This window comes from Meriones unguiculatus, chromosome 18, assembly GCF_030254825.1.
Source record: "Meriones unguiculatus strain TT.TT164.6M chromosome 18, Bangor_MerUng_6.1, whole genome shotgun sequence".
Taxonomy (NCBI): Eukaryota; Metazoa; Chordata; class Mammalia; order Rodentia; family Muridae; genus Meriones; species Meriones unguiculatus.
The window spans coordinates 49312242-49333431 of NC_083365.1; the positions used below are offsets into that span (position 1 = coordinate 49312242).

The 21190-nt window shown below is 42.6% G+C and overlaps 1 protein-coding gene across 1 annotated transcript in view; it reads left to right on the top strand.

Annotated features, from left to right (window-relative positions):
• Positions 1-224: 224 nt before the first annotated feature.
• The window catches only part of Cstpp1 (centriolar satellite-associated tubulin polyglutamylase complex regulator 1), a 158514-nt gene continuing 137548 nt past the window's right edge, over positions 225-21190 (top strand). Inside the window, exon 1 of the mRNA XM_021640833.2 lies at positions 225-361. Within this exon, the coding sequence (XP_021496508.1) occupies positions 316-361 (46 nt within the window). The 5' untranslated portion in view covers positions 225-315. The remainder of the gene's footprint in view (positions 362-21190) is intronic.

Below are 21190 nucleotides of genomic sequence, written 5' to 3' on the forward strand. Positions count from 1 at the left end.
ACAGAAATTATGAAATCCAGAAATTGCGGGTATGAGCCGCTGACAGTAAGTCTTCTGCATTTCAAAATACGACACATCCAGAGGATTCACTTCAGAGCTTCTAAAAATAAATTCCAAAAGTAGGAATTAAAGAAAACCTAGACGTGACTGCTTCCGGAACTTGTGTGGCCGGCTCCGGTTGCCATACGGAGACTATTTACGTGACACCCTCTCCTATTTCTCCTCTGGCCGCATGGTTGCCATGGCAACAGAGACAGGCTGTAACCTGGGTTCCGGAAGCAGAAAGCCTGAGCGTGGAAACTGCCCGGTCAAAGGATGCTGAGTCCTGAGCGCCTAGCTCTACCGGACTACGAGTATCTGGGTAGGGGCCTTTTTTCAGCTTCGGGAAAAGAGAGAAGTAACAAGTTGGGGTGGGGGGAGTGGGGAGGAGACAGGGGCGGAGCCCTAATGGTAACGGGTCTGGATGGGATGGGCAGGACTGAAAGAAGAGGTTCCACGGCCTGAGCCTGTAATGTAGACCAAATAGGGATGAAAGATAACATTTATGGAGTAAAGAATGTCTAAATTATATAGACTAGCATTCAGGCTATGAGGATTGCATTTGAAACAGCTCAATTAAGAGTTTGAGGCCCTAAACTGGGCCATTATTGATAGGTTGGTATTGGAGAAAACTTGGCATCTGAAGTGACATCAGTCATTTTGTGAACAGTAATTTTGTCTTCATAGTGTGCTGTTGTTTTGAGCTTTTCTTTTGCATTAGGCGCTATGGTAAGCATTCTGCATGCAGCATTCCTTCTTTGAATATTTTTAACAGACTTAGAAGGGATTGCTGTGTTTTCTACTTTACAGAGGGAGAAACTAAGGCTAAATAGACAGCTTGCGTTAGACCAGACAGTTACGTAGTAGTGGGATCAGATTTCCCCACCGCAGAACTTGACTTTTGACCTTGCTCTTGAGCTATGGCTGTGTGGTAGTGAGTACTGTACTTTGTTAAGCACTTTGCATTGAGCGTGCAAGGCTTTTCCTGCACACATATGCATTTAAAGGTTCACAGACTTAAGTATTTAGAGGAATTTTATACTTATAGAAGATTGAACTGGTTCTTTTTACCCTCTATGTCTTCTGTTTAGCTTCTGTTATTAATATCTTTTATTAGTGTGGCACATTTCTTGCAATTATTAGCTCACTGTAATTACCAAAAGCCTATGGTTTACCTTAGGGTTCGCTCTTTGTGTTGTACAGTTTTCTGGACTTTGACACATTCATATTCTCATATATTCACAATTAAGGTATAAAACAATCATTATCATATGTCCTAAAAATCCTCTGTGCTTCACCCATTTATCCCTCTCCTTGCTCCATCTCTTTCTGCCACTGATCTTACTGACTTTAAGGTTTTGTCCCTTTGAGAGTAGCTGGAGTCATTTGATGTATAAACTCTTCAGATGGACCTCCTTCGCCTATCAGTAGGTGTTTAGGGCAGCTCCCTATCTTCTTGTGGCTTGACAACTTTTTTCTTTTCTTTTCTTTTTTCTTTTCTTTTCTTTTTTTTTTTTTTGTCTTTTCTTTCTCTTTAATTTGTTTTTGCTTTTTGTTTTTCCAGACAGGGTTTTTCTGTGTAGCCTTGGCTGTCCTGGAAGTCCCTTTGTAGACCAGGCTGGCCTCCAACTCTTAGAGATCAGCCTCTGCCTCTCAAGTGCTGGGATTAAAGGTGTGCACCACTGCTTGACCACAAGCATTTTTATCATTTAAGTCTGACATCAGCAATACAAGAAAATGTGTGTTTCTGCACAAAGATTGTGCAGAAAAGATTGTGCTAACAAAATAGACCACCTTTAATTTTTTTCAACCTGTTAAGTAACAGTCTTAGAGTACATGTAATTTGCATTTTTAATTAAATCAAATGTCTTTTCATCAAACTGAAGGACTACTTGGTGAAGGATGCGCACACACACAAACGCTTATATAAAAAGAGGAAAAAGATAATTTGAAAGAGACTACTTGTCTTGAAAAGAGCTAGACTTTAAAATAAGACATGATAGATAAACTTTTAAAAGATACTTTCTTTTGTGTTCTGTATACATGTGTGGGTCTGTGTGTGGATGTGTGTACGTGTGTGCAGGTATCTCTGAAGGCCAGAAGCATCTGATTTTCCTGGGACCAGTTACAGGTGGTTGGGAGCTGCCTGATGGGGGTCTTGGGAACAGAACTTGGGTCCTCTGCCATCTCTCCAGCCCCATATACTATTTAGAAAAACAACAACATGTCGCTTAGTGTTACAAGTGTTTTCATTGGAAGACCCAACAGTGGTTATTGATGTGGGAGATGTGAACATAAACATTTTGTCAAAGAGCTGGTGGGATGGCTCATAAGGTAAAGATGAAAGTGGATCTCCACGTGTCTTGATGCATGTTTGAGTACACAGATGTACAAATAAAATGTAAAAACAAAACACTTTCAGACCTCCTGATAGCCAAGGGAAATGAAAGTTAATGTTATCATGCTGCCTCTATTAAATCAGAGGGCAAAAGCAAGCCTGGCCACTTAAGTTTGATCCCTGGGAACAAAGTTAGAACGGAAGGAGAGAAGCAACTTGACAGAGTTGTTGTCTGGCCCCCACACACGTACTGTTTCATGGAAGCACTGTGGTGTGTGTGCACTACACACACACACACACACACACACACACACACACACACGCACACGCACGCACGCACGCATGTACAACAATACGTAAACAAACACAGCCTACTCAGAGGCTGTGGACCTCCCTCAGTTGGTGGCGTGGTTGCCAACATGCACAATGCTATGGTCCAGTCACCAGAGCCACATAAAACTGGGTATGGTGGTGCACTCCTCCAATTCTGAAACTTGGGAAATGGGCGCAGAAGGATCAGAAATGATGATTCTGACAGCCATAGTTGTACTTTATTTAGCTTCCTAAAATTTCTCCTGCTTTTCTTTCTAACGTTAAATGATATCATGGTATTTAACAAATACAATAAAGAAAACAATTGAGTGATAAGAATTTTCTGTTGTTTTCGACAGAAATGCATTTTTTCCCATTAAATGATTGTTTTGTGAGCTTGCCAGTTTCACATTCAACTACTTAATAGAATAATATTTGAAACAATTTTCTGTTGGGACTAAGGAGATACTTTGTTGGTAAAGTGCTTGCCATGTAAAATTTAGTACCCAGTGCCTACATTGAGAAGCTGGGCGAGGTAGCTCATGTTTATACCCCCGAGCTGGGGAGAAGACTGAGGAAGCTCCCCAGACTAGCTGGCCAGCCAATCTAGTCTCATAAGCCAGCCTCACATCCTAGCAAGAGACCTTGTCGTAAAGAAACAAGATGTTAGGGAAGGGGTGGAGAGGTGGCTCAACAGTCGGGAGCATTTGCTCTTCTTTCAAAGCACTGAAGTTCTGTTCAAAGCATTCACCTCAGCTGGCTACTCTAGCTCCATGGGATTGGATGCCTACATCTGGCCTCTGCAGGCACCTGCTCACATGGACACACACACATCAATGAAAATAAATAAATGTTAAGAAAGTCAAGCTCAGTGGGTAAATGTGTTTGCTGCCAAGTGTGCTAACTTGAGTTTGATTCTTGGGACCCATATGGTAGAAGGTGAGAATTGACTCCCCTACAAGTTGTTCTTTGACCTTTACATGTATGTTGTGTCTAGTGTGTGCTCTTATATAAAAACACAAACACACAGATACACATGCGTGCATGCACAGAAGTAGGAATGGAGGGGGAGAGTAAGTAAGTAATCATAATAAAAAACCAAGATGGACGGCTCCTGAGGAATGACACCCGAGGTTGACCCTCTCGGCTGTACACGTGCATATACCTACTTCGTCCCCCTCATATATGAAGTCATGTTCACACAAAGTTAGAAAGTGAGAGGACAATGTCACGTTGAAATTGATACGGATGCACATAGTGTCAAGTGACTGCAGAAGGAATTACACTGGATGAAACTGGGATTAAAGCCACACAACTGAATTCTAGCAAGAAGTGAGTCAGAATCCAGGTGATCAAGAATGACCAGAAGATCATGGCTTTTGTACCCAGTGATAGCTGCTCAGACTTTGAGGTTCTGGTTGCTGGATTTGGTCAAAAAGGTCTTGCTGTTGGTGATATTCCTAGAGCCCTCTTTAAGGCTGTTAAAGTAGCCAGTGTGTCTCTTTTGGCCCTATCTATAGGTAGGAAGAAAACGCCAAGAGCATGAATTTTGATTATGGGAACAGTAGTAGAGCTAGGCTTAGTGGCACGTACCTTTAATTCTACCATTCAGGAGGCAGAGGCAGGTAGATCTCTTCTGAATTTGAAACCAGTCTTTTCTACATAGAGAATTCCACGTCAGCCAGGGTTGCATTGTGAGAGCCTGTTCCCTCTCTCCATCCCTCCCAAAAGAACAAACATGTTATATTAATCAGTCAAAAGGACATAGTTTTTGTGTTACAGTTGCTGTTATGAAACACATGACCAAAAGCTGCTTGGAGAGGAGAGGGTTTATTCTACTCATAGTTCCATAGAATAGTTCATTATCAGAAGCAGTAAGGACAGGAACTCAAGTGGGACAGGAGCCAAAAGCATGAGCTGATGCGAAAGCCATGGAAGGGTGCTACTCATTGGCTTGCTCCTCATGACTTGCTCAGTCTGATTTTTTTTTTATGGACCCCAGGACCACCAACCTAGGTCTGGGCCCTCCCCCATCAATCACTAATTAAGAAAATGCACTACAGGCCTGCCTATGGCCTCTCATGGAAGCATTTTCTTAACTGAGAACCCTGTCAGATGACTTTAGCCCATGTCAAGTTGACACTGAAGAACTCAGCACAGTAATATCAGGTAACTTTGTATCTAATGCATAACAGTATCAACACCTATACTTTTGCTGAAGATTTTATGTATTTTGCTCATTTACCCACTACTCCTCCATGAGCTTGTGAAATATTTGAACATCCTAATACCTTGCTTGTTCAGTTCCTTGGATTTTTGCTATTTAAAGTACGTGTCTCAGCCAGGCATGGTGGTGCACGCCTTTAATCCCAGCACTCTGGGAGGCAGAGGCAGAGGCAGGGGCAGAGGCAGGGGTGAGGCAGGGGCAGAGGCAGAGGTAGAGGCAGAGGGAGGCGGATCTTTGTCAGTTCAAGACCATCTTGGTCTACAAAGTGAGTCCAGGACACCAAAGGTTACACAAAGAAACACATCTTGTTAAAAAAAAAAAAGTACACATTTCAGAGGCATGATATATTGGCTGCTGTGGGGCATAGAACTTGTTCTTTAAGTGGCATAAATGCAAGACTAATTTAGTGGCAGTGTTGACAGTCTGTGAGTAGATTCCTTGTTTCAGGGTACTTGAAAAGTTTCGTGGAGTTGAACTACCCACTAGTCCTTGAGTCCTGGATGAAAGTTCTTTTGGCCCTGTTGTGTGGTTAACAGTTCTGACCTGTATCTGGACGTTCATACTCCCCTGAGCAAAGTCACGCCACTCTCTCACTTCCTCGTGGTTCAGCCAGCTGTGTAAGTGCTGAAACACGTTGGTTATTACCTAAGAGCTGGCCCCACCTGTTACAGCTGAGCCTCTCCTAGAGACACGCTGTTTTGAAGTATTCCTTCTCAGTGCGCCGATCATTTAAAGCCACACCCTAGAGGCTGAGCACGGCGCACCTGCCTACAGTTCCAGCACCGGGGCTGCCGAGGCAAGAGGGTCCTGAGTTTGAGGCCAGTCTGGGCCGCATAGTGAATCCTTGTCTCAAAGATGATTTAAATTAATGAATAAACAAAAACCATTTAAAAGCAATTCTTTATATGTTAGACCATATTTCCTGATTTAAGATTTCAAAACCTGTTTATTTTTTTAATTCGCTTAGATTGACTTTTATAATTTATAAGTTCTCTTGCATGTGTGAATTTTTTTCTTGCCTAGAAAAAATACACGCAGAGAACAAAATATTATAGGCAGGAAAGTCTATAATATTTATAGACTTTATTTATTTTAGTGGCACTCACTAAAATAAAAAACCCCAAAACTACAGCTGAGTGCCCGGGGGACTCTTTGGGAGTATGGAATGGGTTAGAGTGACACCTGTGAGTGATTGCCTCTAGGCATCCTCTCTGCTGCTAGCTAGGGATTGCATTTGAACTTTTGACTATTCCTGAAGAAAACAACCTCTCAGTATGTTGGGTGAACTGATTCCTTTTCCACATTGACTTGGTGAAGTCCAAACCTATAATCCTAGCCATGGGCTTAGGGTCCTAAGATCAGTAGGAAAGACTTTCATGCTGGCAGTCCAGTGCATGAACGGAAATTGTGTTGACATCCAGGCTGAAGAGAGAGCCTGGTAAGATGAAGGACAGGGCCTTCTATGTAGACCTGTGAGAAATTTCCTGCCATGTGAAAGCTACGTGTTGGAGGCACATGCCAGCTGCTGAGGTGTGTCTGTGTATCTGTTGGGTGTGGAGAACTCTAGAGCCAAAGGGATCCTATTCTAGACCTAGACTTACACAACAACCTACGTGCTGACCTGAGTGTGAGGGTGAGGTTCACTTCTTACTCCACCTAATTTGTGGAAGTGCGTGCTTTCTCTCATGCTTTAGGCCTACCCTTCTGGTTCTGCAGAACCTGCTTACTGCCTGGGGCTGCTAATAGACTAAGGTAATAGCCACCTCTGGGAAGCAGCCATCAGAGCTCATAGTCTTCCTCTGAGATCTATTCATCTGGAAGAATTACAATGAATGATGGACTTTTTTTTCTTTAATCTGCCGTTACATTTTTTTTTCATGTGTTTATGAAGGAAGTGGATGGCTGGGTAGGTGTGCCAGTGTGCATGTGTGGGGTCAGAGGCCAGCTTCTGGGGGTCAGTTTACTCCTTTCACCATGTGGGTCCTGGACAGGTATGAACAGACGTGTATGTATACACACACACACACACACACACACACACACACACACACACACAAATACCAGATGGCTAGTTAGTAAATGGTGGAAATAGGATTATAATTGAGCAATCGAATGCAGGTCCACACAGTTAAGCACTGCTATAAATACATTCAATGACTCCAAGAGTGGGGTCCTTAACTGTCGCAGAGGTTCGTACAAGGATCCTTGCAATGAGTTCAGTTGACTCCAAAGGCTTCATTTAATATTTCTGCCCTATGAGGAATCAGGATGGATGAAGAGGGGCCAATATTCTAGTTCTCTCTTGGACTAGTCACTGGACTCATCCTCAGGGACAGGCAATGAGGAAGATAACTTCTAAACCATTGGAGAGAGTTCCTCTTTTTCAATAGTGAGCACTGCACTTCAGGTAGCTTGTGGGGCCATGAAGAATGTGCCTGCCTTCTCTATGTCCTGGCTTTCTTCCTCTGAGAAATCTGGATAGTAGAGCTGGTTGCGATGGGGTATGCTGTGATCCGGGCCCTCTGCTTGTGGAGGCAGGATCGGGAGTTTGGAGAGAGCCTGCACCGCAGCCGGAGGCACATGAACATTTAGTGCAGGTCTTAGGTCCCACATTGTGTCCCCATTGGGAGAAGAGGAAGGTGTCCTTCCGGAGCACCTGTGCAGGTGCAGAGGAAGTAACGCTGCTGCCTCTGTTACACAGACGGCCCATGTCTGTGGCAGCCATCACAGTGAGCCTTCCAGACTTCCTCGGCTCTGGATCCAACACCTTGCCCACATGGTGGCCACACTGCCCTGTGTTCTCTTCCATTAGTGACTGGCAGGACAGACCCACTTGAACGAGAGGTGTCTCTGGTGGGTGGCTTTGGCTGAAGACTCCCGCTTCACTGGTCAGCTCCCCCTCTGTGCCATTCAGGACAGGCCTGCATTATGGCGGAGGATCTTCCAGGCTCCCCTGCTCCCTTCTCATTTTCCGTCAGGGTGTTTCCTCTGGACCATCTCTTCATGTTTGCTCCTGTTTTGGTGTCTGCTTCTCAGAGGATCTGAACTAAGGCAATGTCACAGTCACTGATACAGCCGTTTCTAGCTGAGAAACTGATGCATCTTGTCTAAGTCTTGGCAATAGTTCTGACATGGAATTCATTCAACCTGAAAGATTTTAAGTATCTCTAAACTTTCTTTTTCTTTTTCTTTTTTTTCTATTTGTTGATACCATAACATGAAATTTACTTGTCTGACTGCCAAACACAACGTTAGTTCTTGCTATTGGAGGACTCTCGATACATTTATTTTTGTTTCAAATGTAATTAGAGAGCCTTTCAAACCCAACACCACACTACAGAACATTAGTACTTAATTAGCTGAAATCATCTTCAGAACTGAAAGTGTTTAGGTTGTTTCGGAAATGAAATGAAAGAAAACATAGTACTGTGCTTCTGACTATACTTCTTTGGAAACCAGATTAATATAAAACAAGTCACTTTAGAATAGCTACGGAGCTTTTTCCATTCACCTCTCTCTTCTTTACCTCCTCTCATTCCTCTTCCCTTCCTGAGTAATCGAAAGCATCTTTCAACATACACGGGAGACGGAACACACTCTTAATGACTGGAACACTGAGTGACAGAAATAAGTGGCATCATGGAGTGCCCTGGATGGTTCTGGAGCCAGCAGCGCTTTTGGCTCTTTCCCAGTCTGGTCAGCAGCTTCCCAGTCATGGCAGGGGCAGCAGGCAGTCTCCTTGGTGGACTAGTTCAGGAATGTGCCCTTTGGGAGTAGTTCCTGGAAGTTCAGCCTACACCCTTTTCCCACCTTTCGGAGGACTCTGAAGCTTATTGTTGGGGGAGTGGGAGGAGCAGATGAATTCCAAGGCTTGTGGTTCTGACCTTGGTCACTTCCATTTCTCCAAAATAAGTTGTAGAGTGAGTTCATTGTTATTTCAGAAAGAGTTCTGTAAAAAGTTTTGACCTTGTTTATCATTTATATATTCAAGTCATAATAAAATCTTTCAAGCTCTGTCTAAAAGCTGGCAACCATTTTTTTTATTTTATTTTTGCTAACACACAATATTTGCCTCAGGAAGCAGACTAGGTAACTGATGTTTTCAAAAGTACTTATAGTTGGCAAGAGGCATTCAGAAGCTCTTCTTTCTGTCCTCATCACAGTTACCTCGGTTTCCGTCTCGGATCTGTGGTTAATGTCTGTTTCTTATTAGAATGTAAGCCGTGAGGGCAGGCTTTTCTCAGTAACTTTAACATTAGTATAGTGTTGGCCCAAGTGAAGTACTCGATCGTTGGATGAATGGTTTGTTGTAAGCAGCAGAATACATTTAAAAATAAATGGGAGAAAGGAATGTGGCCTAGCGAACAGTTGAACTGTTTGCTGGGCTCCTACCACGGGAAGAGACACTACGTCCCCACCCCCATGCTGATGGATGGAAAAAAAGGATGAGGGATTAAAATCTTGCCCTGGGTGCTTTTGGCTTTAAACTCTGATTATCCTAAGCTTAATTTCTTGGTTGATAACAGTTTCTATATCTCGGTTACCCAATGGTAAGATTTAATCAGTGTTCTGAAGTTGATATTTTAAGAAGGAAAAACATTTTGAACAGTTTTGGGGGCACCTCCCTGAGACCCTGTCCCTCAGCTGTGTGAGTGCTTTGCTTTCCTTGAGAAGAGAATGACCCTTGTCTCATAACCCCGAGTCCTCTTTCTGGCTGGGGTTACCCTTGTACCACTTCCTCAGCAGCCTTAGGAAATAGCTCATTCTATGATTGGAATTTCAAGTCAAAACACGTTTACCTGAACAGAATTTTAATGATTTATCAAAGAGAGGAGGGGTTTTCCCAAACACATCTGAATTTACTAAATTACGGATCCCATTAAATGTTTTTGTTAAGCACTTTTCTTCAAACAAATCAATTGCTGCTGAAATCATCAAATACATTTTCCATAAAAGCTTTTGAATAAATTTTGTTTGATTAACAGGAGCCCACTAAAGGTAAATATTGTTTAAAAAGGTACTTATTGGGGCCCTTTCTTTTTCTTCATTGAATTAGCTTTTAAAAGCTCTGTTCCTTGGAGAGGGTGGGAGCCTTTTTCTGGCTGTCCTGTAGTGTAGCTCAAGGTCTTGTTAATGCTATTATCTGGCCCTGAGCTTACAGGCGATTGAGATAACACAGCTTCTGCAATACACACAGAAATCTGCTTGTGCCTCAGCATGTCACCAGAGGTTAGTCAATCTCAGACTTCTCTCACCTACAACAACTCTCTAGGCCCCCAGTAAACAAGCGTCTGGGAGGGACAGGACTGAGGCCCATCATTTTGTTTGCTTGCCAGAAAGTGCGTTCGTGTTGCTCAGGCTGCCCTTTCATTGGCTACATAGTTGAGAATGATCCTAAATGCCTTCTACCTCACCTCCCAAGTGCTGGGGTGTCCTGCTCCCCATTGCCTTAGGGAAAGAAATCTTGTGGCAGAATTCCTCCTGTGGCCAACTTACATACAATGTGCTCTAAATGGGAAATTATACATTTTAAAATAGGCATGTTTGAAACAATAACACTTTTGAATGTGAAATGTACCAAAGGCCACATATCTTTGGCTTTGCTTGTCAAATGGAGAGGCTGCTGCCAGAACCACTGGGCTTCATGGTTCTCATGCCCTAAAGTCCTGCAAATTGACAAATAAGCAGGCAAGAGCACAAAGAAGTTCAGCCCATGAGAAAGTGAGTCTGGGCACTTGGGCTGCCCTCTGTTTCTGTGGAGTTCTTCCCAGCTTTGCCCCTTCTGTCTCATCTTAGAGTTCCAAAAAGGAGAGATTAAATGTGTCTGGTATTTCAGCGTGTTAACTGCATGGACAACATAAGGCTAGCACTCAGGCCACTGTTCAGCCTGTCATATGGAAGGAATTGCCTTTCAGAGGAGATTATAATTGTGTATGTAGCCACACAAATGCACATTCTGCCTGGAGGGAAAGGCAGAGAAGAGGAGGCCGCGTGCTGCCACTCAGGTCTCTTTGTGGAAGGCTGCATAAGAAGCCCTTACATGCCACAGTCACCTCTTCGGGGCTTAATGAGTCATCTTTGTGTGTTAGCGTCTTAAAAGAAAAAAAGGAAAAGAAAGAAAGAAAGAAGAAATGCGCTCTCCTCAAGTGAATTGCTTTTATTAGCCCTGCAGCTTTGTCTTAGAGTTTTGAATATTCCTGATGACATCATTTACAATGCTAGTGCACAGACAGTACTCAAAAAAAAAAAAAAAAAATTCAGCTTTTGAGTATCCAGACAAATTTAGAAAAACGATAACAATACTCTATAAACAGTGGACACATGGGCTTAAATAACATGCACAACTGTAGTCTTTTGGAATGTGAAGGATTGAAAGTTGGCCATAGAGAAAACTGGAGGCTCAGTGCCCTAAATTGAATGCGGTTCAGACGTGAGTCTATGATCTTGTAGCCTCGAGCAGTGTGTCCTAGCTAATGTGGGAAGTGTGGGTATTGAATGCGGTTCAGACGTGAGTCTATGATCTTGTAGCCTCGAGCAGTGTGTCCTAGCTAATGTGGGAAGTGTGGGTATTGAATGCGGTTCAGACGTGAGTCTATGATCTTGTAGCCTCGAGCAGTGTGTTCTAGCTAATGTGGGAAGTGTGGGTTTACTGTGTGAGTGAACGACAGTACTCTGCGCCGTAGAGTTTTGCACATGAAAATGGAAACGGCAAAGGAGTAGTGCCGCCTACCTCACAGGAGTATGACGAGACTGAGGAGGCAATCACAGGAAGCTCTTCGTAGGGATGGTGTTTCGTGAATAGAAATTTCTATTATTATTTTTTCTGATCAACAAATGGAATTGATAAGAGCTACCTTCATTAAGGCAGAGAAGATGAGTTAATATAAGATGGGACAGTGAACCATTGAATGAGACCTAACTTGCCATCTTTGATAGTCTATCAACCATCAGACCTGCTGATTAGACACATGATGACCTTACAGAGTCTCACAGATAAAGGGAATCCTTGACCATTATACAGAGGATAGTGATCATATAAGTAAATGAGAATGAGCTAGACCTTCTGTGAGAGTGGCTCTGCTTTTTTTTCTTTAAGGTTATACAAATGTTCTCTGGAGTTTCGTTAATCGTTTTCATGTCTGGACATTGGGACTGCTTGGCCTTTGATCTTCAGTAGATGTTTAGTTTTTATATCATATTTCTAAAGCAGCAACAAATTACAAGAAGAAGCAGCAGTTGATTGGTCTCACATTGTGAAATTTTCATTTCTCCTAGTGTGGTAAGAGAAAATTACTATAGTTGAAAGATTTAAGAATAGGTTCCCCAGCTCAAAAGTTTTCAAACTATTGTTATTACAACAGCTTTTGTTTTAGAGAAGAAGGCATACCAGAAAACAGTTCATTTTTGTTTTTGTTGTTGTTGATTTTACTTTAAAATGACATGTATATGTGTATGTGGGGGGGGTGGGTTTGTGCACATCGGTGAAGTACCTTTGTGAGGCCAGAAGAGGGCATCAGAGTCCAGGAGCTGGAGTTATAGCCCCTTGTGCTCTACCTGATGTGGGTGCTGGGAACTGAACTCAGATCCCCTGTGAGAGCATCAAGCACTCTTAACTGGTGAGACGTCTCTCTAGCTTTTTGTTTGTTTGTTTGTTTGTTTTGTTTTTTCTTCTTTTAAACATAGTCTATAAGGCAAGTGTGGTGGCTCAGTAATACAGCTACCCCAATACTGTATTAAATAAAAGTGAATTCAAATAGACATTCCTGTCAACTAGAGTGACTTGAGTGTCAAAGATCAAGAGATGGACAACAGTGTCATTCAGTCCTCACAGCTAATCTTACTTTTTTTCCAGTATCACTGAGTGAAATATGTGTGGAGCTGAGTTTGAATGAAATTTATCTGACTCTCACCTTTATCCCCAACATTTGGGATGCAGAGAAAGGCAGTCCTCTGAGTTTGAGGTCAGCCTGGTCTACAGAGAGAGTTCCAGCCAAGGCTACCCAGAGAGACCCTGTCTCAAAAAAATAAAAAAAGAAAGAAAAGAAAAAAAAAATTCTGACTCCAAAGTAGTATTTCTAGGTATTTAGATTTTTTTCAAGTTCTGTTATTTCTGAAGGCTCTTTCCTACTTATTTTAGCAAGTGTTTTTTTTTTTTTTTTTTTTCAGTTTGCACATACACTGTCTCACATGTGTGACAGCTGGAAACTTTGTGGAATTGATTTTCTCCTCCCACCCCTATTTATCTGATGTGGTGGCTTGAATGGGAAATAGCCTCCACAGCTTTATGGAGTTGAGTCCTTGGTCCCAGTTGGTGGCGCTTTGTGGGGGAGGTTTTGGAACCTTCAGGAGGTGGAGTCCTGCTTGAGGAAGCACATCATGAGGGTGGACGTGGAGAGTTTACACCCATGCACCACTTCCCATTCACTCTCTACCCTTGCAGGTAAAGACGGCATTTCCCAGCTTCTTGTTCTGGCCAACTGCCACGCCTCCCCTGCCATTATCGACTCTCCCTCTGGAACCTTAAAAGCCAAAATAAACCCTTTCTTCCATAAGTTGCCTTTGGTCATGGAGTTTTATCACAGCAACAAAAAAACTATTGCAGAAGTTAGTACAGAAAGTAGAGCGTCACTGTGCAGAACCTCTGCTGTTGTTTTATTTGGAAGCCTGGAAGGCAGCAGTGCTGTGTGCTTAGAGTGGTAAGAACTGTGGCGGTCCTGCTCAGGAGGCCATTCCTGTGCTATTTTGGTAAAGAATTGGTTACCTTCTGCCAGTGTCCTAATAATGTAAGTGTGAAGACTGAGAACAGGAGTTCAGGGTCCCAGAGCCCTTGTAAATGCCAGATGGGCATGGTAGCCCTCCTGTAATCCCAGCCTTTGGAAGGCCATAATATGGGATCCCTAGAGCAAGCTGGCTGGCGAGACTTGCTGGAACAAGAGCTCCAGGTTCAAGTGAGACCCTGCCTCAAAGAATAAGGTGGGGAGCCATTAAGGAAAATTTCAGTGTTAGCCTTAGGCATCCACAGACATACACATGTGCCTCTGCACCTGAACACACACATGTCTGCATAATAGACGTGCACACATACTGCATACACATGTAAGAAATCTCATCTCTAGCCCTGTTATTTTTTTATTGAGATAATTGATCTACCATAAGACTCGTTCTTTTAAATTCAATTTAATGTAGAATTCAGTGTTGTTGTTGTTTTTTTTTTTTTACTAAATTCACAAATTTGTACTCCACAATTACAATATAATCTAGAACTTGTGTGTGTTGTATGTAGGTACATGTGCATATGTGTGTACATGTTCATACAGGTTCACATATATGCCTCTGTGTGAAGGCCAAAGGTTGATCTTGAGTATCTTTTATCACTCCCCACCATATTTGTATCCATGTGTATGTGTTTGTGTATGTGTATGCTGTGTGTCTGTGTATGTGCATGAACACATGTGTATGCTGTGTGTGTGTGTGCATGACACATGAAGCCACAGAACAGTTCTCTCCTTCTACTGTGTGGGTCTCAAAAGGGATCAGACTCAGGGTTAGTGGTAGGTTCCTTTACCTACCAAGTCATCTTACCAGCCTTCTCTACCTTATCCTTTTGAGACAGATTCTCTTACTGAACCCAAAGCACACCAGTTTGCTAGGTTGTCTGGCAGGTGAAGCCTGGACATGTTATAATCATATCTTATCAATTTATTAGTGTTAGTCCTGCTTGTCTTAAGCCTTCTTTGTGAAGTACCCTAATAATGTGATTTAGTGGAAATAGTTACACTATGAGGTTGAGGTTGGCAAACTGTGTGACTTTGGGCTATTTTCATTTGTAGCATGGAAAAATCCAGCCTTATCTTACTCCTAGCTTGGTTGTGAGGTTCAAAGAGATAACGTATGTGAGAGCAGTAGACTTTCAGGAGCAGTTGAAATGTTACTGTTTGAGTTGTGATGGTCATTACCCTGACATTGGACAGTAAGTGCTGAGGACACAGGGTGTCTGCTGGACAGTGTCTGCACACGTGCCGTCTCTTCCTCCAAGCCCACACACAGCGATGGAGCAAGAGGGCTCTCTTGACTGGATGCTTGCCAGCCCTATTAATCTGACCCCTTCATTTATACTTTCTTGAAAAATTCTGTGATTCAAACAAAGTAGGAAGAAGGTGTGTGTGGTGGCTGACATCTGTAATCCTGGCACTCAAGAAGTGAGGCAGGAGGATGGTCACAAACTCCAGCATGAGCTCTAGACCAGCCTCCACAACAGATTAAGCTGCTGTCTTCAAGTATATAAAAGATGGCGTAGTGGGTAAGGGAGCCGGCTGCTCGTTCAGAGGTCCCAGGTGCAGTTTTTGGCACCCACATCGTGGCTCACAGGCACCTGTAATTCCAGTTGTAGCTCTAGTAGGACCTCTCTGACCTCCTTGGGCTTCTGTACACAAATGTAGCTCACTTACATACACTCAGGCATGTGTACACATGTACAAAAACACTATAAATCTTTTTAAAGCCACTGTAGGTAAATGAAGAGAGAAGGTTGTTTTCTTTTGGGACAGACAGGAGAAGTGGTATACTCCAAGCTGCCATGGAAGACTTGGGTTTCTGTTGCCCTGTTTGTCCTAGCCTTAGACTTAGGCCATTCCTCAGAATCCACTAGATGAGGAGCTTTTTATTCTCCACTAGATGGGACACATCTTTCATCTTACTTAGTTCTATTTAAGTATTTTTTAGAATTTTTTAGAAGACTTAAAAGATTTTGGTTATTTGCTTAATGATCAAAGCAGCTACAAGAGAAGCTAAGAAATGTGATCTTTACATGATCCTGTGTGTGTGTGTCTTTGTGTGTGTGTGTGTGTGTGTGTGTGTGTAGAACCCGGGTTCTATTCCCAGCACTCACATACATGGCGGTTCACAACTATCTGTACTGTCAATTTCAAGGGATCTGACACCTTCACACTAATGCACAAAAAAAATTAAATAAATTATTTAAAAAGAGATGAAATAAAACAGAATACATATCCATAGAAAGATAAGTTATTTTGATAAAAATAAAAACTTAAGGTTTCCAGCAGAAAAGAAAATCATTATTTATAAAAAGAAATAGTTATTGTCTCATAAGAGGATACTTAATAAAAATTTGAAAAATATAGTAATAAAGTTTTAAAAGGCAGAAAAATGAAAAAGAATATAGAAAATGGAGGGGTAGTTGGGCTCTGTGTGTGTGTTGCGAAGGGAGAACTATTTATAAAAGAAAATATCACCAGGCATGGTGCACATACCGTTATGTGCAGTTGGGAGGCAGAGACAAGCCTGGTCCACAAAGCAAGCTCCAGGCCAGCAGGGCAATAAAACACTGTCATCGACAATAATGATTAAGTAAGAGAAAATATCCATACGTTTACATAATCTGTGGTAGAGACTGCCGTTCAAACATTCTAGAAATCTCTTTATCTTTAGAAACGTATTCTAATTTGTACCTGGAGATTTGAGGAACAAGAGATAAAATAAGGGGCTGGAGAGATGGTTCAGTGGTTAAGAGCATTACCTGCTCTTCCAAAGGACCCGGGTGCTATTCCCAGCACTCACATACATGGCGGTTCACAACTATCTGTACTGCCAATTTCAAGGGATCTGACACCTTCACACCAATGCACAAAAAACAAAATTAAATAAATTATTTAAAAAGGGATGAAATAAAACAGAATACATATCCATAGAAAGATAAGTTATTTTGATAAAAATAAAAACGTAAGGTTTCCAGCAGAAAAGAAAATAATTATTTATAAAAAGAAATAGTTATTGTCTCATAAGAGGATACTTAATAAAAATTTGAAAAATGTAGTACTAAATAAAGTTTTAAAAGGCAGAAAAATGAAAAAGAATGTAGAAAATGGAGTGGTAGTTGGGCTCAGTGAACCCCCTGTGTGTACATGGTTTTAGTTGCTTTTTCTTTAGCTTTTTTGGCCGTCAAGGAATCACAATATCCAGTTTTGTCATGATTTGTTTACTTTGTACAGAGAAAAAGTTAGCACTATGATTATAGATGGAAATATGGAAAACTTCAAAGTCACATTTAAGGAAGCCAAGAATTCTGTGTCCTTGAATCAAGGAGGCAGAAAGTAAGGACTGCTTTCTTTAATGTAAGACGGTAGGTGCTGATGGGCATGAGCTGAGAGGCCTTCTGCTCCTCACGCTTTTGTAACTTAGCAGTGGTGAGACAGTAATGAGGTGCCTGAGCTGCTCCGCTCTTCCCTATCTGCAGACCTGGAGGATGGAAGCCTGTGCTTAGCACGTTCCTGACTGTACTAACTGAGACAGTGGAAAGCACAGTCGTGGGGATGGAAGGAGTGCTGTGCAGTCCAGAGGCCGACGGCCGGAGTCTGTGGCTTAATTGACTTTCAGTGGAGAGAAGCAATGTGCTGGAAGACACAGGATTTGCAGGTTGGGTTTCAGTGGGCCACCATCATGTTGCTGCAGAACTTGAGAGTGGTAGGGAAAAAGGAAACAGACTGTGCATATCTAGCTAGGGGAGGAGATGTGTGTTCTAGTACGATTGTTTCCTTCTTTTCTTTTTGTCATGTAGGTGGTGAAACCTCCAAGGATCTATACATCACTTTAAGGAGATTTTTGGATGCTCCTTTCCCACGACAGAGCATCTGCATCTTAAATCAGATTTTTATCACAACCTAAAAAGCCTCCTCATTTTTCTTCTTTTTTTTTTTTTGTGTGTGCATGTGTGTGCCTGTGTTTGTTGTGTGTGTGTGTGTGTGTGTGTGTGTGTGTGTGTGTTGTTTGGAAACAGAGTATTTCTTAGTAGCTGACTGTCATGGAGCTTACTGTGTAGCCCAGGCTGGCCTCAAACTCCTGGTAATGGTCCTACTTCAGCCTCCTAAGTACTAGGATTATGGGCATAAGCCACTGTGCCCAGCTCTGAAGCCTCTTACTCTTAAAAATGGATAGTAAATTCTACAGCTGATGAAAATGAAGAATGAGGGCCATGTCAGTGATTCTGAAATGTCATGTACGAGCTGGGAGTTCAGCTCAGGGCGATGGTGCTTGCTTATCATACAAAAGGCTCTGGTCCATTCCCTCTCCCCTCAAAAACAAGTTAATTGTGTATAATAAAGAAAATGTATGGCCAGGCATGGTAGCACACATGCTTAGTTCCAGCACTCGGGAGGCAGAGGCAGGTGGATCTTTGTGAGTTCGAGGCCAGCCTGGTGTACAAAGTGAGTCCAGGACAGCCAAGGCTTGTTACACAGAGAAACTCTGTCTCGAAAAACAAGACAATCAAAGAAAATGCACGGAATGGTGGGGGATTTGCCACATATGGTTTTAAGCCTTGGCTTGCCATTATTATCTACGTGTCCTTGGACAATTATATAGCCTTCTTAAGTCTCAGTTTCCTCAGCTACCAAATGGTATAAATATCTGCTTTAATTGGTGGTTTCGAAGATTAAACGAGATGAGGTAGGCTAAGCACATAGTGCATGGCTTTGGCACCTAGTAGCTAACCCTTCCCCGTAAGCTTTTATTTTATGGTCCTGACTGTATGCTTTACTTTGAAGGACCGAGCCTCACAAATCCTTCAGAGAACTACTTAGTGATGTGCACACTCAGAAAGAGCACATCTTCTGAAGTGGCTTGTTAGAGGCTCTTTCCCATGCAGATTTGCAAGCCGAGTGTGTAAAAATCACACGCTGCACTTGTTGCCTGGCAGCACGTGTCCCTGAGTGGTGGTACATGGCTTGCATTGTGATGTTATCAGTGCTGGGGCCAGCTGGCTGGACATGTCCTGCCACTTGGGCTAGGGACTCCATTCCTCAGCAGAATAACAGCCAGCACTAGGGTTAACAGAAAATGACAAACCAGGCATGGACGAGGGAGGCGCCAGCAGAGCAGCGGGACATCCTTTGATTTGCTTCTGTTATTTGCATGTCTTTCTTGTGATGTCTGTGAAATGTTCAGAATGACAAAGTTTTTAAAAGACCTGCTGACTCCGCCTGGAAAATGTGAAAAACCTCCCGTTTAGAGACCTATTATGTCCAGCTAGCCTGCATTTTCTATATCTTTTTCTTCATTTTTTATTAATGCAAACATTTGCATGAAGACAGACCCCTTGTTTCTTAAAGAGTTCATCTGCTCCTGCTGCTCACTGGGCCTGCCATGCAAGAGCACAACAGAACCTTTGTTGCGCTTTCAGCAAAGCTGTTTATGAACGGTGGCTTACTGAAGACTGCTTCCTGTGCTGTGGACTTCCATTCTGCTAAAAAGAGAATCGTTTTTTTAGGAGTGAAAAGAATTTGGACTTTCTTTTATTCAAGTCCTCGATGTCCAAATGACAAGTCGTCCCCAAATTTGTGAGGAACTGGTAATTGCATCGAATGCAGTTTTTCATTTACCTTGAACATAATGAGGCTCTCGTTAACAATGGAAGGAACAAGTGCTTTCTCACTGGAATAGAGAGGAGGGCAGTAAAAAGGGAAAAACGTGAAAATGTGAAGGGTGGTTGAGAAGAGGACAAAAGCAGCTTCCTGCAAGAACCCTAAAGTTGTAGCCGAGTGTGCTGTGGCCCTGGGTGTTTCCCACCTGGGAAGCACAGGCCTGCAGTGAATAAAGACTAGCACCACAGTTTATAAACAGTGGGCACAGTTTACGTGGCCAGTCAGTAAACACTTGAATGACTATTGTGCGGAAGATGCCAAATGATTCTAAGCGTTAACGATAAAAGAGAAATGAGTCCTGCTACCTGTTTATCTTTAAGAGCAGGAGCTCTAGCAAACGGTGTTGCATATGGGTCGCGGGACAGCCAGTGTCCAGGAGAAAGTATCTAGAACACCTGTTAGGGGTTCATGAAGTGAAAAGATTATTTCTCGCTGGAAGAGAACTAGGGAACACTTCCTGAAGATGATAGGTTGTATTTGAACTGGGCCTGGTAGAGAATGTAAGACTGCTCATTACAGCATTCCTAAAAGTAATGAGTCAGGGATTGTTGGTTTGGTAAAATAGGGCCAAAGCATGTCTTCATAGAGCATTTTGGTAGTGCCTGATACCATTCATGTAGATGATATGCTAAACGTTAGCATGAGTCTTGTAAGTAAACTGGAGCCTCCCTGTCTAGCCTGTATTGTTCAGTCATTCATACCATGTAGTTTTTGTGCACTTTGGCCTGGGCGTCTGGGCCATCTATAAATATCTACAATGGGCTCCTTTGCTCTGTAACAGAAATAGAAATGATTGGGATTACCAAGCATTGTTACAGCCACGTCCATGAGCAGGCTGTGGCCAGCTCTTAGTGGGGATTTGACAGGTGAGCCTGCCGTTTGAGAAATCTCCATTTTTACACAGTGGCATTTTCCGCACAGGGCAGAAGGGCAGGGATGCTAAGAGCACGAGTGTTTAGCAAACTTTAGCAAACAATAACTTGTCTATATGCCTTTGTGGGGTGTGAGAAGCTGCTACTGTTTTGTAAATGCCAGCTATTAAAAAAAACAGTTTAAACATAAAATAACAGGTAAATGGTAATGTTTTACATTAGTATCTTATTGCTATTATCACTAACTTGTATTGTCTCACATTGTCAAAGTAGAAAACTGTGAATTTAATCTCGATCTGTAAATTAACACTCCCCCCCCAAGAACTACAACTGTCTTTACTGTTCCCTGCCTTATGTAACATTGTAAGTGGCATGTGACCCACCCCAGGATCAACAGTGACAGGGTTGGGTTGGGGTTTGAAACCTAAAACCTGCCATGCTTCCTGGAAAATCGATTTATGCCAGTTGGCTTGGTAACTGCGTTGCTCCAGGTAACCATCTTTACAAAGTTTCTGTCATGACAGTTATTACATGGTTCTTCACGGGTTCCTCAGTTGCAACTGTGGGACTCATAGATACCACACTAGAGTCCTCTGGTGTTCAGCAAGTACCTTCTCCAAGTGCTGAATCTCTAGGGAAGCCTCCTTAGAATGAGATTCTGCAGTTTCTGGTACGTGGAATTGCTGGACTCCAACCTACTAATTCTGTATTATGAGATTTAGTGTGGAAATGCTGCAGCAGTGGAAAGTAGGCACTTAGCCTTAATTGGCGCCTCCAAAATCTATCACCAGTGTTGGGGATGGAGAAGGGACAGGGAGCATTAGTGGTTGACCGGCGACTGAATGTTGAGACTGTCAGTTCTGCCCATCTATTACCTGGCACACTGCCTCTTTTGGCTGAGGGAGATAGGCTTGAGCTCTTTACCCCCCACTCCGTTAGCTCTTGCTCCCTGGTTGTCACAGATGAT